The sequence below is a fragment of the Mucor velutinosus genome (genome assembly GCF_035048745.1).
Source record: "Mucor velutinosus strain NIH1002 chromosome Unknown tig00001569, whole genome shotgun sequence".
Classification (NCBI taxonomy): Eukaryota; Fungi; Mucoromycota; class Mucoromycetes; order Mucorales; family Mucoraceae; genus Mucor; species Mucor velutinosus.
The window spans coordinates 46,413-62,453 of NW_027041921.1; the positions used below are offsets into that span (position 1 = coordinate 46,413).

Below are 16,041 nucleotides of genomic sequence, written 5' to 3' on the forward strand. Positions count from 1 at the left end.
CAGTAATTGTACATGGAGAAGGGTTTCAAGGCGAGCTGATCTCAATGCAGAATTCGTCTTCATTCTGCTCCTTGAACGTAAATTTCACATCTACCGAAAAAAGCTGTTTCATGGCAGGCAACAAAGCATCTTCGTTGACAAGAAGCTTCACTTTGCATGCGGATATTCGTTTAATCGCAGTAACTGTACGCTTCATGTCTTCTCTCGTACTAGACATGGTCTGTCCTGCTTTAATAAGGATGCTCTTCATATTGGGGTACTTGTGCACAAAGAATCCAAGCAAATTGGATTTGCAATCATTAATAACTTTGAGGCTCTTGACACTGTTGCGCCCAATCTTGACATTAGTAGCCTTCCAAGTTGCCATGTCGTTTTCGCTGCGAATATTTTCTTGCAAATGGATATCGACAGCGAATTGCAAACGAGTGCAGCCTTCTAGTAAGGTTTCTATCATAATGAATCTGCCGAATTTTTAAGATGTCAAACTTTTGATCCACTGAGTCTAATGACAATACGTTGTAGGGTGTTGCTGGGCTTGGGTAATAGGTTTTCGTACGCGCTGGAGTGATAGTGAGGATGAGGGATGGCTGTCAACTTGCCGAATTGATCTGGGTTATACAGTATTTAGCTGTGGCTATGGCATCCATCACTGAAAAGAAGGCATGTCCACCACCAAATAAACTATTCATTTGCTCCGTCACTGGAGTAAATGCCAGGCGATCACAGTGTGGCTTTTGAGATAAATGACCGTAGAATGAAAGGGTTTCCTCTATTGATTTGAGGGTGATATGTTTGCCAAACAGCAACAGCTCAGCGAGGAGTTTGCATTGTTGACAGACTAAGCGACATTGAACTGGATCGGCAGTCGAGTCACTCACTGTAGTCGAGTAGCTTGGCCAGCAACTATTCTGGTAATTGATCCATGGTGGACATTTGCTTATATATATGGATGGAAAGAAAAGCGAAAGATGTTGCGCATTGAGACTCTAGACATTTGACAGCATGAACTTTACCAGCGCGAGCAAGTTGATTTAGTTTTGGATATTTATTTAAGCAATTTTACAGGACATATATATATTATACACTATTAGATTGGGATGCAATCTAGTTGAACAAGGGCAAGTTGAAGTTATAGCTGTAGGGATCGTTGAATCTCAAGCCCTTTTCAAGAGAAGCAATCTTATCCATGTCCTCCTTATCCAAAGACCAAGAAAAGATATCGAGGTTAGACTTGATGCGCTCTTGGTTGGTACTCTTGGGAATGACAGCAATGTTTCTCTCAGTGGACCAACGGAGCAAGACTTGGCCAGTAGTCTTGTTGTGCTTGTTGGCGATCTCCTTGATGGTGGCATGTTCGAGCAAGGGAGCAGCAGTCTTACCATCATTGGTCAGATCAACGAATGAAGCAGGGCCAAAAGAAGAGTAGGCAGTGATTTGGATACCTTGAGATTGGACCCAAGTAACCATACGGCTTTGTTGGAGATAAGGATGGAGTTCAACTTGCAAAACTGCAGGCTTGATCTTGGCATAAGTCAATAAATCCAAGATGAGTTGAACGTTGAAGTTGGAGATACCAATGTTGCGAGCCAACTTGGCTTCAACCAACTTTTCCATCTCGTGCCAGCATTCATGCATAGGAGAAGGCTCGAATTCAATCTCGGTCTTGTTGGGTTGGTACCAGCCAGGAGGATAGGCTTGGTTAATGTCAACGTGCTTCAAGGGAACAGGGACTGTGGTAGTATGGCATGTGAGCAAGTTAATTTTATAGCACCTCTCTATTTACGTGTCTACTTACAGTGAATCAAGTACAAATCAACATAATCCAAACCGAGATCCTTTAATTGCTTATCAAAAGCATCACGAAGTCTATCCTTGTTGTGATAAGTGTTCCAGAGCTTGGTGACAACTAGTAGAAGCAAAGGTGTTATTATACGTGTTCCCATCTTTTTCTTTTTGCATAATCTTTTCCCACAAGAGGATTTACTACTACTTACCGAAAACCTCTTCTCTGGTAACAATACCTTCCTTGATGGCCTTGTTGATACCACGTCCCACCTCGACTTCATTACCGTAATCAGCAGCACCATCAATCAAACGGTAACCGGACTTGATAGCATTGTAGATGGTAGCTTCAGCATCCTCAGGGGAAACCTTCCAACAGCCGAAGCCAACAAGAGGCATCTTGTCGCCAGTGCGGTTCAAAGTAGCATAAGTTTGAGCAGTCATTGTGTGTTGTGTTGTGTGTATGTGAGGGTATGGATAGAAGAGGAAAAACAAGTAGAGAGAAACTAGATGGGGCCTTCTTTTATACTTGAACGTCTCAGATGAATTCGATTCTAAGCTCGGGGAATATTACATAACAATTAATCCGGGAAAAGGACATGGCACTAGGTTGATTCGAAGATTTATCTATAAAGAGAAATGTGTAGAACTGAAAAAGGACTCTAAAGGCGGGAATATATATCTCTTTCATCATGGTTGATGAACCTTAAAAAGTGTGGAGAAGATGATTGAACCTCAGGGGGGCTGTTGATCAGATTCAAGAGCAGAAGGCACATTATATATTCTCCGTGCCATCATGCTTGCGGCCACGCCGCTGGTTTCATGTTTAGCAGATCCAGAAGCAGTACATTCTGAACAGCTAATCCATGCTTGCATTTATAGCAGAGACCTTCATTGGGTGAGTAAATGTCAATAGAAAGACTCCGTTCTTCCCATGTACGATATTCTGGAAGCCCTCTTTTCTAAGCTGTTTGTTGCAGTATTAGTGTAAATGAGTAAGGCTCACACAGCTCCATTGCTAACTGCATCACATCATAGGCAGTATCGTGTTAGATGTAGACTGGCCTTTGCTACTGTGACAAATGCTTTCAATGCAAGGTTTCAGCCATAATGCCAAAAAGGTAGCTTGGATTGTGTTGAGTAGTCATCTGATATATCAATGTTCAGTTCCTAAACACTTTTACAACCCTAATATGGACATTGAGTTGATCTGACAAGTATTTTGATAGACTGGTGTTATTAAATATAGAAGGCACAGAAAATAGCTTGACTAACGGTAGTATTGTGTAATTTGTCACCTACTTTCCATACGCTTCAAGAGTATGTATTACTGTATTGCCTTGATGATGAAAGGGAATTGAGTCTGCCAGCCGGCACCATCAGCCAAAATAATTTTAAATTCAGATATCGATCTACTCCAGATTGGACAGATTTTGATAGTTTCTCGACTCGATTGAACTATTTTGCTATATTCGACTATATAAAATTTAATGATCATCTTATGCTCCTTTAAGCTTTCTTGGAGTGCTTTTCAAGGCGCATCTAATGGTACAAAGTAAGTCAGATGTTTTGAATAAACCTATTGAGCAATTTTTGAAAATATGAAATGAGATTTTTGGCCAAAATGTCGAGATTTTACATATTAAAGTTACACAAAGGTAATTTTAGGCGTTACGTTAGATTGATAGAAGCATTTTGATTCAAGATATACCATAGTAAAAGTCTTCATTTTCAAGGTGAAAAATGCGATCGTTTAATTTTCGATGAGAACCATGAGGTACCCCTCATGCTTTTTGGTCGAATTTTGTCCATGTTTTTTTTAGTTCCTAAAAAGTTGAGCAATGGTGTCAGAAAGTAACTGCCAGATGAGAGTAATTGTGTGGTGCTATTCTGACCATCTAAAAAGGCCTTGAACGCAAGAAAACACAGCTCAAATGCGCTCAGATTTTGCTGTATCAGGGACATTAAAGACTAAAAAGGGGAAATACCAGTATTCTGTTTGCCCACATATAAAGTAGCTACGTGTATATGAATGTAGAGCATCACACAAGAATCAGATCCACAGATAACATGAAGGGTTTTCATGTGTAAATGGAGGGCCAAAATGAAAGTAGCAGTACTCAGATAAGATACGCATGGGCAATCAGTAGCGCGAGCTGCCACTGCGAAGGTTGGCCCTCACCGAAGCGAAGCGAAGATAGAGGGCCATCTGAAGCATAAACACTTGTTTCTATATAAAGCATACTCGGACGTTAAGCCTATTTCTTTCTACACTTGATCACATTTGTCAAAACGTACAACGTAAATAACCCCGTCTCAATTCAAGCAATTAACATTTAAGTCTCCTCTCCTCTCAATGTAACGTGTCTTTTTGGTTTATTGGGTTCTATACACTTTATTTCACTCACAACACACAAAATACATCATGGCGGTAACAGACGCATACCAAAGACACTCGAATGTAGCAGCTTACTCACTGAGATGTATAGATTAACTGGTTATTACTGGTCAGTAGACAAGGAAAAGTTCGTCTTACAAAATGGTTTGTTACTATTCCACCCAAAGAAAAGGCTAAGATTGTAAAAGATGCCACACAACTGGTGTTGGCTAGAAGAGTCAAGATGTGCAACTTTCTTGAATACAAAGGTAAGCATAGAGCATTGCTTGCTAAATTATTTGATGGACTTACACTCGTTTCATAGACCAAAAGATTGTGTACAGAAGGTAACATCCAAAGTAAGATAAAGAAGTCCTTTTGTTGAAACATGGTTGCATATAGATACGCAAGTCTCTTTTTTGTAGCTGGCATCAACCAAGATGATAATGAGCTCATTACACTCGAGATTATTCATCGTTATGTCGAAATCCTGGATCGTTATTTCGGAAATGTAGGCATAAATAGACGAGAATGCTGACTGAATATATACTTACAGACATTTTCTCAGGTATGTGAACTCGACTTGATTTTCAATTTCCAAAAGGTAAAGCAATCAGTGTCACTAGCCTCTAGTTGTTACTAACAAGGAAGAGAAAGGCGTACTTTATTTTGGATGAGCTTCTTATCGCTGGCGAATTACAGGAAACCAGCAAAAAATCAGTACTGAGAGTCATCACGCAAGAAGACCAGTTTGAGGAGCAAGAAGGCAATGAACCCAAGGCTGGATAAATATCAGTTTCGAATGATGTGAAATAAACCTTTTTTGAATCGAATCCACACATGCGTTGCAAACGAAGGGCTACCGTTTGGTTGCAAAGGGAAAGCTTTAGGCAATGTGATCATCAATTGATTTTGGGCAAGGTTGAGCATTATCTAGAGAACATTCGGTTATGTAGCCACACAGGGGAATAGATTACGTACAAAACTCGTTTTGTTACATTCTTGAATCGACAAAACCTGGGCGACCTGAGCAAAAGTCAGTGATACTGTTATTACGGTCGACATTGGACAGAACACTCCATAAATGATCTGTCCCTGTCGATCTGACACTTTTGTAGTGCTCCGCATCTATATCGACTGTAAAAATCCATTTACGAGCTCACAGTATAGTAGCACTACCTCTTACAACTCAAATATATGCAAAACACAGATGTTTTAAGCCGTGATTTCTTGTGTTAGAAGCCGTTATAGACCACCGGAATGACACCATACAATTGCCCTAATCAAGCACTAGCTTTCTGACACTTCTGCTCAATTTTTTTGGGATCATCGAAAATCGATCAAAAAGCATGAGGGGTACCTCACGGTTTTCACCGAAAATCAAACGATCGCGCTTTTGATCTTGATAATGAAGACTTTTACTATGGTATATATTAAATCAAAATGTTTCTATCGATCTAACGTAACCGCTGAAATCATCTTTGTGGGATATTGATATGTAAAATTTCGACATTTTGGCCAAAAATCTCATTTCATATTTTCGAAAATTGCTCAACAGATTTATTCAAAACATCTTTTAAAATCATCATTGCTAGATGCGCCTTGAAAAGTACTTTTAGAAAGCTTAAGAAAGGATTGAATGATCATAACATTTTACATAGTCAAATTCTTCAAAATAAATCAATCAAGTCTCAAATTGATCAAAATTCAACGAATCGAGACAGAATGTCGAGCGGAGAATCAATTAGTTTTTGGCTGGTAAAATGTCTTTTCCTATAGAGTTTGTTGATGTTTGCAATGCTATTGCGAAGGGAATTGCAAATCAAAGAACACAATAGATTAGAACGACTAACTTCTTTTGTTTTCTATGCGCATATGTTTATCGAATTGATCTGATCCTTCCAAATTGCTTATATATATTGCTTATGAAAAGGCGAATTCTAATGCGAAATGCAAATTGGTGATCCTTCTATTCAGACTTGCAATTGCTGCCATTGAGTGAAAACACTGAAAGGGGTTTGCCGCTGTACAAGCTGTTTCGGGTATCCGGCCGGATGTAGAGAACATCAATTAACATTTGGTGATCATAGCGTGCGTGTACCGTTATGCCAGCTGGTTTCATATTTTGAATGGTTAGGGATCTAATTTGCTTGCAAGAGCATCCTCATGTTTTTTTTGAGCTAGATACAATAAGCATCGCTTGGCAATAATACCTGCAAGTACAAGCGTTCTTGTGCGAAGGAGACTCACTTTTATTTTGACAGCCCAACATCCGATCTTGATTTCACTTAATGTTTCACCGAACATCAATACGGATATAAATAAAGGACCTGATGTCAGTTCTCTTCTTCTTGAATTATTACAGACATGAGATTTATGCTACTTGGTGCCTTGGTTACTCTGTTTACAAGCTTAATCGCAGTAGCAGATTCCTTTCTGAATCAACCAGTATTCGAAGCATCGTCTGTTCAAGATGAGTTGGTTGAAACATTTCGAGAACCCAAGAATATACTCTTCTCTTCCAATTTCGGCGGAGCATCTCATGTCAAGTGGGTGCTCACTATCCTGGATGAACTAAGTCAGAGAGGTCATAACGTCACGTTTGTTACCACTGTAAGTATACAATGTACACGATCGAGCCTTGAATGACTAGATTGGAAGACAGAACCTACATACCAGCTTTGCAAAGCCATACCCACACTTCAATACCATCGTACTCAAAGATGACAATGAGATGCTGGAATCAACTCTTTCTGCTGGAGAGCACGCTGATCTATACGAGATAGTTGGTGGTATTTTCGAATTTGCAAACAGGAATTTCGAAACAGGTATCTTTCATTATATGAAGAATAAAACTAATGAATTTGAGCACTGATTTACTTTCATGCTATCAGATTATCCTGCCTTGAAAAACATCATGTCAAGTCTGAAAATTGATGTAGCTCTGTGTGATTTTGGTGCTACTGCTGGCTGCTACGAAGCTGCAATTGCCACCGGCACACCGTATATTGTAACAGAAGCATTTGCAATGTCAAGCGGTATGTGTATCATGTTATATGATCTAATTCATCAGAAGTTAACTTTTACCTTGGAATAGACACTTCTGCACCTTATATCAATAACAACGTCCTTACAATGCGTGATTCCACAACACTTAAAATGGGATTTACAGATAGATTCATTGGCATGTTTGTCAAGCCTGTCAAAGCCATGACAAAAATGATGCCTGCAGTGCAGAAGAATGACGAAACCCGCCGTAAAGTAGGATGCAACATAAGCTTCATGGAACTGTCTCCTTCTGTCCACCGAGACAACCTCAAATTAGTCAACAGCTTATATGGTATTGAAGCTGCTCGTCCTATGGGTCCTCTGATCGAAATGGTGGGCCCGATCTTGCCTCGTAAATACGATCCTCTTACCCCTGAACTCAAAAATTTTTTAGATGCTCACAAACGCGTCGTTTATATTGCCTTTGGACAGCATGCTATTTTCTAAGAAGACGACAAGCAAAAGATCTTGCTAGGTATATTGGAGAGCTTTGAATTGGGGGTGTATGATGGATTCTTGTGGGCGGCTCGACGAGGTTCTGAAGGATTTCCTGACAGGGTAATCACCCAATCTGGCACAACTTACAATGTGGATCAGATGTTCGATGGACTATATCCCCATCACCGGTTCATTCGGTGGGCTCCTCAGACAGCTGTTGTCATGCACCCTTTTGTATCAGTGTTTATAACTTATGGCGGTGCTGGATCTTTTTACGAAGGTCTGTATGCTGGTAAACGGCTTGCTGTATTCCCATTCTTTGGAGACCAATTCCCTAATGCACATAATGTCGAGCACAATGCCTTCGGTGTCTATCTGAACCATGAATTCAATCAAGAGCAAATGAATGAAAAGATTCAACTTGTTGGTGCAGATATTGATGGTGTTTTTCAAAAGAACGTAAACCGATACAAGGCATTGATTCAAATTCATTCTCGTCATGGTCGTATTCGTGCTGCTAATTTGGTAGAAGAGGTCCTGTTTGTCAACAAGTATGGGCAGCTACCATATAGATATGAAGCTAGCCGTCAAATGTCATTCATCAAGGCACACAATCTTGATCTGTATGCAGCTGCTGCTGTGATGGCAATCTCTTTTATTTTCTTGGCTGCATTCGTTCTCAAAGCAATGCTGCTGAATTTGATTTCTGCCTTGAAGAACCCATTTACCACAAAGCAGAAAGCCATATAATAAATCAAGGACAGGCAATGTTATACACAAGTAAAGTCTTGAAGCAGTAATTTCTCGCCTTTAGCAGATCATTTATTTTTCAAATCCATGAGATGCTGCTAATCTCTTCTGCAAATGCTCTCCAGCCGTATAAATCACATCATCCTTTACAGTTTGATCTACAAAGGGAGATGGGATTGGAGCCAATGATGTGTCTGAACTTGCTTGAACAAAATAAGGCATCGAGTAGCGATCTTGGTGATTATGCTCTGGTAGAGACATTACTCTGTGCATGGTAGACTTTGAAAAGACCATTTGTCCAGAACTCTATTTGATCTCCTACATTCACAGTGATAGCACCAGGGATCAGAGGGGCTGCTATCCATTCTGTGCGACTGGCTTGCGCCTCTAATCCAGGAACATCTTTTTGAAACAGTAGTGTTACAGGTCCATAATCCGAATGAGCACCTGCTCGAACAGGCTCCTTGTATTCGGATTCATCACCTTTTGGATATTTGAGAAAACCCAACACATTTTCAGAGCCTTCATAGTTGTGAGAGCTTACAAAGAAATCTTTGCCTCCTTGGTCTGCTGGAATCTGTAATGCGATAGCAAATGCTTTTAAGATTTCCATAGCAACAGCGTGGCAGCACTGTTTCTTGTTGGTTAGATTGATATTATCCTGAAACTAAACTCATCCATTTTACCTTGGATAAACGTTCAAGGAATTCCGCGTGTTCCTGAAATACGGCAGGAATTGGCGCATAAGGTTTCCCGCCTTCAAATGCTCTCAGATTAAAACCTCTTTGCCCAATCGTAAATTTCTGTTACTCTTTTGATTTCATTGTGCTACTTACTCTTTGTGATCTCCTTCCCGCTGGTTTTCAGGATCCAATCTAGTCAGAAAATAGATAAGACTCAAAAACTTGTGTGAAGATCAAGTTCGTTTTTTACTTTTGGCCGAAAAGCTCAGAGCACCCGTGGTTGTTGGCGCCAATTTTGTATCGAGTCTTGTCCTCTCTCGATAAATCAAAAAAGACTTTGCTCTACATAGACAGCTATTGAGTAATAGCCATGCCGCATTAACGACGCTTTCATTACCAATTCAAAGGCCTTGTCCAATGTCTTTTGCAGGCATATCATGATTGACCATGTAAAAGAACCCAGTAGACTTACAGGCATTGAATACATCTTGAGCTACCTTTTCCGAATTTGTGTTGAATTCAGAGAAAATCAAAGATTGGGATAGAATGAAGCGAGGGCATTGTTGTGACATATGATTATGGAGGAATCGAAAAGCATAAAGTGATTCGATAAAGATGTGCTATTTATGTAAATTCGCAGCAGTGATAACTTATCAATGCCCCGTAGATAGAATGCTCAAGAAAACAACTTTATTTCTTATCACGTAAATCCAAAACTGTGAATTCATAGTCTGCTGTTCTCACATGGCCACCATTTTCGGCGCCCTAACAAAGTGGTCAATATCAAAACCAAACAGAATATCAAGCCTACTCACTGTATATATTGGTAGATCAGGGTGAGGATGAAATGCAGGTGTCTTTTTGCAGTTGCTGATCACATCCAATCCCGGTGGATCTGTCAAACGAAATATACCAAAGCTATTATCAGGATAGTCAGTATATCTATTCCCTATCATGTCATGTCGATCCTACTTTGGTCTTTGCGATGGCGCACAAACGATAGCAATTGCTTCTGGTAACATGAGCTGATACGAGCAATGTGTGTGCAAATCAACAGAACTCAAAAAGCATGATTGCGTTGGATGCGTCTATATAGCGCGGGCGTTAGTCCTAACGGTTGAAAGTTATTCTCTACATGACTTACATGTATCCATCCAAAAGTAAGCAAATCATGCTTGTCTTGGATATCGAAAAGATCCTCTTCGTTCTCGGTGGTACATGTGTCTGATGTGCCAGTCTGTTTGGGTATAATCAAAGTCGTAATCTTCAATATATTGTTTTTCTAAAGCATTGCTCTGGGTCATTGATTGTCCGTATACAGCATTCGACACCAACTTACCAGCGTGCCTGCCAATATGCCACATGTTTCTATCTTCCTGTTTGTGTTTGGTTGAGCAATGGACAAGAATCTTGCATGGATTCCTTCGGGTAACAGCATCTTTCTCAGTGGTTCGCCTCTTTCCGTTGACGCTAAAATTCGCCCATTGATTGAGTGATTATGCTATCAACATGACAACGCTGTTACTTACCATCCGTGGTGGGACCTGTTCTGTGTATCTCCTCGCCCTCAAGCTTGATTTTTGGTGGAAGCTTAGGGCCCTTGTTGTTGATAGGTATCTTGGGCGGTAATACTGGCTGATTTGGTGGTTTAGGTGGTAAATGAGGAGGTTGTGAAGGCACATGGCGTTGTGCATTATTCTGCTGTTGTTGTTGGGCATGGTATGCAAACCTACTCCCAGAACACTGTGAGTCTTTACTGTGCACTCATATTATGAATTCACTTCTTACCCATCACTTTGGTTAAGCAGAGACAAACTTGGATAATCTGCTTTCTGATAGCCAGCTATAGAGGGTCTTGTAATGCAGAAAATGTCATTATTCTGCCCAACATCTCAATCAAATTCCATGACTTACTTTGATCCTTCGTTGTAGACCACACCCACAACATCTTTCAGTGCGTCTTGTAGATTCCAATCACTTGCTACATCTGATGTGTCTACTGGGCGTCTTTGCTGCTGAGATTGCCAGCGAGTTGTCTGCTGTGCGATGGATGTCTCTTGCTCAGCTTTTCGTGCATCGTCCACCTTCTTGGCATAGTCGTTGTAAGCCTTCTCCAATGCTGGTTTCATGGATTCTAACGCCTCTAGTGCCTCCAAGCAGTTCTAGTAGAGTGGGCTTTAGTCGAGCAATCTCATGATACATGGAGTATAGTGTACCTTATTCAGTATCTTGAGATTCTTTTTGTTGTCTACATGCTTGTACGCTGGATGTTTTGGGAGTTCAGATATGCCTAGACTTTGTTATGCAGTGTGAACATCGGTACTGTAAACTGCTCTTACTCATTACTTGGTATATTTCATGTAAAGCATATAGGCGTGTTCCAAATCATTCTCCAGCTTGTACACTCGAGCCTGCTTCAACAGCAAGTCTGCAGAGCGAAAATACAATCGAATAGGGATGTTGGGGTCAACAGAAATCACTGCTTGTTTTCCAAGCTCTGCTGGAGACCTTGGTTTCATCATTTCAATGAATGGGCAAAAAAGTAAAAGGGAAAGCTACACTTTCAAAACCTTAAATACAGAAAGCCAAGCAAAAACTATATTCATAATGATCCGGTCCGCATTTCATTTAACCATGCCCATTTCAGACCGCAACCCATTTGGAGGATCCGGTGAAACCCTATATCAGAAAAAGCTCGGTTTGGCTATTGTTTGATTCTTTGAATCTCTTTCTTTTAATTTTCATCCATACATAAAGATGGTAAAGTACCAGCATAGCAGCAACATCAAACATCTATCCATCTACAGCATCAATCATAGACGCTCATTGCCTGCCAAATTCACCCATTTATGATATGAGAACGGATATGAATCTTGCAATTGACACTGAGATGGATCGATGGCTGATGGTTGCATTTTGACATGTATACATGATACTAACTTCTTACATGCTTAGTCCGCTGCCAGACCTGTCATCAACGTCTACGCCGAGTGCGGTAAGAACGTCTCTAGCACTGTCCCTCTCCCTGCTGTCTTCAAGGCCCCCATTCGTCCTGATATCGTCAACTTTGTTCACACCAACATGGCCAAGAACAAGCGTCAAGCTTATGCTGTCTCTGACAAGGCTGGTGAACAAACCTCTGCCGAATCTTGGGGTACTGGTCGTGCTGTTGCCCGTATTCCTCGTGTCAATGGTTCTGGTACTCACCGTGCTGGCCAAGCTGCCTTTGGTAACATGTGTCGTGGTGGTCGTATGTTTGCTCCTACCAAGACCTGGAGAAAGTGGCACATCAAGACCAACTTGAACCAAAAGCGTTTCGCTACTGCTTCCGCTTTGGCTGCCTCTGCTCTTCCCTCTTTGGTCATGGCTCGTGGTCACCGTGTTGAAAAGATTGAGGAGGTTCCTCTTGTTGTCGCTGACTCTATTGAGAAGTTGACCAAGACTAAGGAAGCTGTTGCTTTGTTGAAGTCTCTTAACGCATACTCTGATGTCGTCAAGGTCTCTAACTCTCGCAAGCTCCGTGCTGGCCAAGGTAAGCTCCGTAACCGTCGCCACAGACAACGCCGTGGTCCTCTTGTCATCTATAACGAGGATAACGGTCTTGTCAAGGCTTTCCGTAACTTGCCCGGTCTCGAGCTCGTTAACGTCCGTCGTCTTAACCTCTTGCAACTCGCTCCTGGTGGACATCTCGGTCGTTTCATCATCTGGACTCAATCCGCTATTGCTCTCCTCGATGAGCTCTACGGTACCTATGAAGCTCCTGCTACCTTGAAGAAGGACTACGTCTTGCCCGCTCACATCATGACCAACCCTGATGTTGCTCGCCTCATCAACTCTGATGAAATCCAATCCGTTGTTCGTCCTGCTGGTAACAAGCACCACAAGCGTCCCTTCACTCAAAAGAAGAACCCTCTCAAGAACCAAGGTGTCATGAACCGCCTCAACCCTTACGCTCAAGTTCTCCGTCGTGCTGAGCTCGTCAAGGCTGAGAAGGCTGCTGCTGGTAAGGTTGCTAAGGTCCAAAAGAAGAAGACTCCCAACACTGTCGCTTCCAAGAAGTTTTTGGAAACTCTTCGTGCTGATTAAATTCAACTAATTTGCATAATAAAATCATTTTGATCTATTCATCAGTTTAATGCTTTTTGTGTTTTTTGATTTGTCTTGACAATTGCAGTAGATAAAAATCTGATTCTTGTTTGGATCAAGAAATGAAAAATAATACATGAAGGTGTCCGTGCGCTTACAGGCCCTGTTTATAGTACGCTAACACGAGCCTACAGCTATGCTTCTAGAAAAACAGACTGAATGATTTTATTAAAGTAAATAATGTATGCAACAAGATAATTAATCCAAGATCTCTTCGCTCTCTTCAATGACTTCTTCAACCCATTCCTCAACGACTTCAGACTTGCCCTCATCAGCATGTTGGACCTCCTTACCAAGAGTCTTACGCTCTTCATCAAGCTTACGTTCAGTAGCCTTTCTCCAGGCGTACCATTCCTCAACAGCCTTTCTACGCTCAGCGTGGAGTTTAGCAGCAGTGGCATCACCCAAAGCAAGATCATCCTCATCGAATTGCTTGGAGAATTGACGGAGATTCTTCTTGATCTTCTTCTTTTGTTCAGAAGACAACAAGCTCTCAGGGCGAGGACGCCACAACAATTGCTTGAAGTTTTCAATGTTTTGCTTGAACAAGAGTTGACCCTTGAAGTCCCAGATACAGAAACCATGATCGGCAGATTGGCGCCACATGCTGGAGCCTGTAACGACATAACGACCAGTGGGATCCCACTCAACATCACTGACACCGTAGTGTTCTTGTGTGGACAAAAGTTGGACAGTAGATCCAGGATCGCTCTTGTCCTTCTTATCACTAGCGAGAGGCTCGAAATCAAGATCGTAGAACTCGAGATCAGAAACGGTAGAGGAACGCAAAGTAGCCAACACAATGTTGTGACCCTTGGGAGACCAGAAGAGGTAGTTGGCAGTCTTCTTGTCGAGAGATTTCATCAGCTTGAAACCAGCATTGGCCTTCTTGGATTTATCGAGGTAGAAGAACTTGACATCAGTCTTGACAGTGACAGGTGCTTGACCATGAGCAGGAGTGGAACCGTAAGCAGGATCGCTGGTGGTGATAGTAGCGAAACGTTCTCCATAAGGCTCCCAGGCGAAAGCAAGCATAGGATCCTTCAATTCAATGGTCTCGACAGGAATATTCTTTTGGTTAACACGGAAGATTTCAATGTTGGCATAGGTGGACTTCTTGGTCTTGGTATGACGATCGACCTTGACAGCCAAAAAGTGGCCTTGGTTTTGCCAGTAAAGCTTACATTCAGAGACGTTGAACAAGTTCTTGGTGGCAATGACTTCCTTGGAGGGAATGGTCATCATGGAAACACGAGCAGGTTGGTTACCAATTTCAGGGGTCCAGTAAGCCAACACTTCTTCCTTTTGGTAAATCTTGGGATCAGAAGCGTTACCCTTGGCAGGAGACCATTCAAAGTCGACGATACCAGGAGCCTTAATAGACTTCTTACCAACCAAACCCATGGAGGGAGCTTCATAGACAGACAGCTGTTGACCAGGAACAACACGAGCAAAGTGCTTCTCAGTAGAAGACCACTTGAACATGGGCCAGCGCACAGTCTTTTGTTCCTCACCAGCGGCTTGAACAAGAGGGAAAGAACGGAGCAAAGAACCAGTCTTGATATCCCAAATAACCACTTGATTACCTTCATCGTATTCACTGAAAGGATGACCGCTTTCAGGCAATCTATCTAAACTGATGGGCTCGTTGGACCAAGTGACGAGGTAACGTTCGTTGGGAGAGAAATCAATCAACTTGACACCGGGATGAACGAAACGAACAATTTTGTTCCAAGATGGGCCACCCCAGAGAGCGATACCTTGGGTGTGGAATGTAGAAAGATAGGAACCCTTGGGAGACCATTGGACGTAGGTTTCGGTCCAGTTCTAATGAAGGTGCGTCAATGAAACATGTCAATAATGGTGATGAAGCTACACTTACAGTTCTAGAGTAGACATGTTCAGGGGATTCAGTCTTTCTGTTCCAAAAGATGGAGACATCATCGCCTCTATACATGACAAATTGATCACGGGCTTGGGGATCCATCAAGGCGCTCTTCAAGTGCTCCTTGGCTGTGTAGGGTTCGATTTGAGGTTCGACATATTCCTCATTCATATCACTGTACTTTTCGACATCGGTGAACTTGTTGACTGACAAAGTAACAGTTTTACTCAGTTTGTGGCCATCCAAGTTCTTGACAGCAGCGTGAGCAGATTCAGGTGATGTGAAATCGATGAAAAGGTAACTAGAGAGACAAAAAACCACGCGCAAAACACACAATCAGTCATCAAGCCTTTCCAATGCCATCATTATATACATACCCTGAACTGGTCTTTTTGCCCTCCTCATTGGGAGTCATGGGCATCCAAATACCGTTCTCCTTGATCTCGCCAGCACCCTTAGTGAAGAGCTTGGTCAATACAGTCATCAATTTTTCTTCCTTGGCTTCATCGACAATAGGGGCGCCATCAACAACGACAATGGTGTCGAAATCATTCTCGGTGGAAACTTGGTGTTTCTCGTAAATATCGTCAAAGTTGATATCTTCTTCACGTTCAGGAAGGTTTTTCCAATCGACACTAGGCATCTTTATATTCAGGTTCTGTATAGATTTGATGAAAAAGAAAAGAGTTGAACATTTGGAAAAAATATTGCTGAAAAAATTAGTGATAGTGACCGGCAGGGCTGGGGGGGGAGAAGCTCTTGATGGAGAGTATGTTGTGGCTTGTGGATCCAATGTTGGATGATGCATATAATATGTGAGCAAGATCATTCAGTTTCAATATTGAATGATGAATCACAGACTATAGGCTACACATTGATGTGCTTTGAGCGCTATGTTGGATAGTAAATCAATGTAATGTCAAATATTTCAG

At 41.7% G+C, this 16,041-nt stretch overlaps 9 protein-coding genes across 9 annotated transcripts; 4 read left to right on the plus strand and 5 right to left on the minus strand.

The window, feature by feature from the left end:
• Positions 1-25: 25 nt before the first annotated feature.
• On the minus strand, positions 26-454 carry ATC70_012185 (uncharacterized protein; the record flags this gene model as incomplete). Its single annotated transcript, XM_064831367.1, has 1 exon — positions 26-454. One exon carries the CDS (start codon positions 452-454, stop codon positions 26-28), a length of 429 nt encoding a protein of 142 aa, XP_064677647.1.
• Positions 455-1,104: 650 nt separating this feature from the next.
• ATC70_012186 (uncharacterized protein) lies at positions 1,105-2,226 on the minus strand (the record flags this gene model as incomplete). The annotated part of the gene is made up of 3 exons (XM_064831368.1): positions 1,105-1,730; positions 1,796-1,906; positions 1,995-2,226. 3 exons carry the CDS (start codon positions 2,224-2,226, stop codon positions 1,105-1,107), a joined length of 969 nt encoding a protein of 322 aa, XP_064677648.1.
• A 1,981-nt stretch (positions 2,227-4,207) lies between these two features.
• ATC70_012187 (uncharacterized protein) lies at positions 4,208-4,948 on the plus strand (the record flags this gene model as incomplete). The annotated part of the gene is made up of 6 exons (XM_064831369.1): positions 4,208-4,213; positions 4,272-4,428; positions 4,485-4,506; positions 4,562-4,670; positions 4,728-4,763; positions 4,817-4,948. 6 exons carry the CDS (start codon positions 4,208-4,210, stop codon positions 4,946-4,948), a joined length of 462 nt encoding a protein of 153 aa, XP_064677649.1.
• Positions 4,949-6,526: 1,578 nt separating this feature from the next.
• Positions 6,527-7,654, plus strand: COQ9 (Ubiquinone biosynthesis protein coq9, mitochondrial; the record flags this gene model as incomplete). Its single annotated transcript, XM_064831370.1, has 4 exons — positions 6,527-6,772; positions 6,825-6,987; positions 7,054-7,197; positions 7,257-7,654. 4 exons carry the CDS (start codon positions 6,527-6,529, stop codon positions 7,652-7,654), a joined length of 951 nt encoding a protein of 316 aa, XP_064677650.1.
• A 213-nt stretch (positions 7,655-7,867) lies between these two features.
• On the plus strand, positions 7,868-8,395 carry ATC70_012189 (60S ribosomal protein L18-B; the record flags this gene model as incomplete). The annotated part of the gene is made up of 1 exon (XM_064831371.1): positions 7,868-8,395. The coding sequence occupies one exon, from the start codon at positions 7,868-7,870 to the stop codon at positions 8,393-8,395; it is 528 nt and encodes a 175-aa protein (XP_064677651.1).
• Positions 8,396-8,636: 241 nt separating this feature from the next.
• Positions 8,637-9,517, minus strand: ATC70_012190 (uncharacterized protein; the record flags this gene model as incomplete). The annotated part of the gene is made up of 5 exons (XM_064831372.1): positions 8,637-9,026; positions 9,082-9,178; positions 9,232-9,270; positions 9,329-9,420; positions 9,476-9,517. The coding sequence occupies 5 exons, from the start codon at positions 9,515-9,517 to the stop codon at positions 8,637-8,639; spliced, it is 660 nt and encodes a 219-aa protein (XP_064677652.1).
• A 251-nt stretch (positions 9,518-9,768) lies between these two features.
• rho4_2 (RHO4 protein) lies at positions 9,769-11,600 on the minus strand (the record flags this gene model as incomplete). The annotated part of the gene is made up of 10 exons (XM_064831373.1): positions 9,769-9,843; positions 9,894-9,996; positions 10,051-10,166; positions 10,223-10,360; positions 10,418-10,548; positions 10,608-10,807; positions 10,867-10,932; positions 10,993-11,240; positions 11,295-11,373; positions 11,425-11,600. 10 exons carry the CDS (start codon positions 11,598-11,600, stop codon positions 9,769-9,771), a joined length of 1,332 nt encoding a protein of 443 aa, XP_064677653.1.
• A 235-nt stretch (positions 11,601-11,835) lies between these two features.
• Positions 11,836-13,164, plus strand: SIP5_3 (SNF1-interacting protein; the record flags this gene model as incomplete). Its single annotated transcript, XM_064831374.1, has 2 exons — positions 11,836-11,838; positions 12,034-13,164. The coding sequence occupies 2 exons, from the start codon at positions 11,836-11,838 to the stop codon at positions 13,162-13,164; spliced, it is 1,134 nt and encodes a 377-aa protein (XP_064677654.1).
• Positions 13,165-13,422: 258 nt separating this feature from the next.
• Positions 13,423-15,752, minus strand: ATC70_012193 (uncharacterized protein; the record flags this gene model as incomplete). Its single annotated transcript, XM_064831375.1, has 3 exons — positions 13,423-15,051; positions 15,107-15,410; positions 15,487-15,752. The coding sequence occupies 3 exons, from the start codon at positions 15,750-15,752 to the stop codon at positions 13,423-13,425; spliced, it is 2,199 nt and encodes a 732-aa protein (XP_064677655.1).
• Between the last annotated feature and the right edge of the window lie 289 nt (positions 15,753-16,041).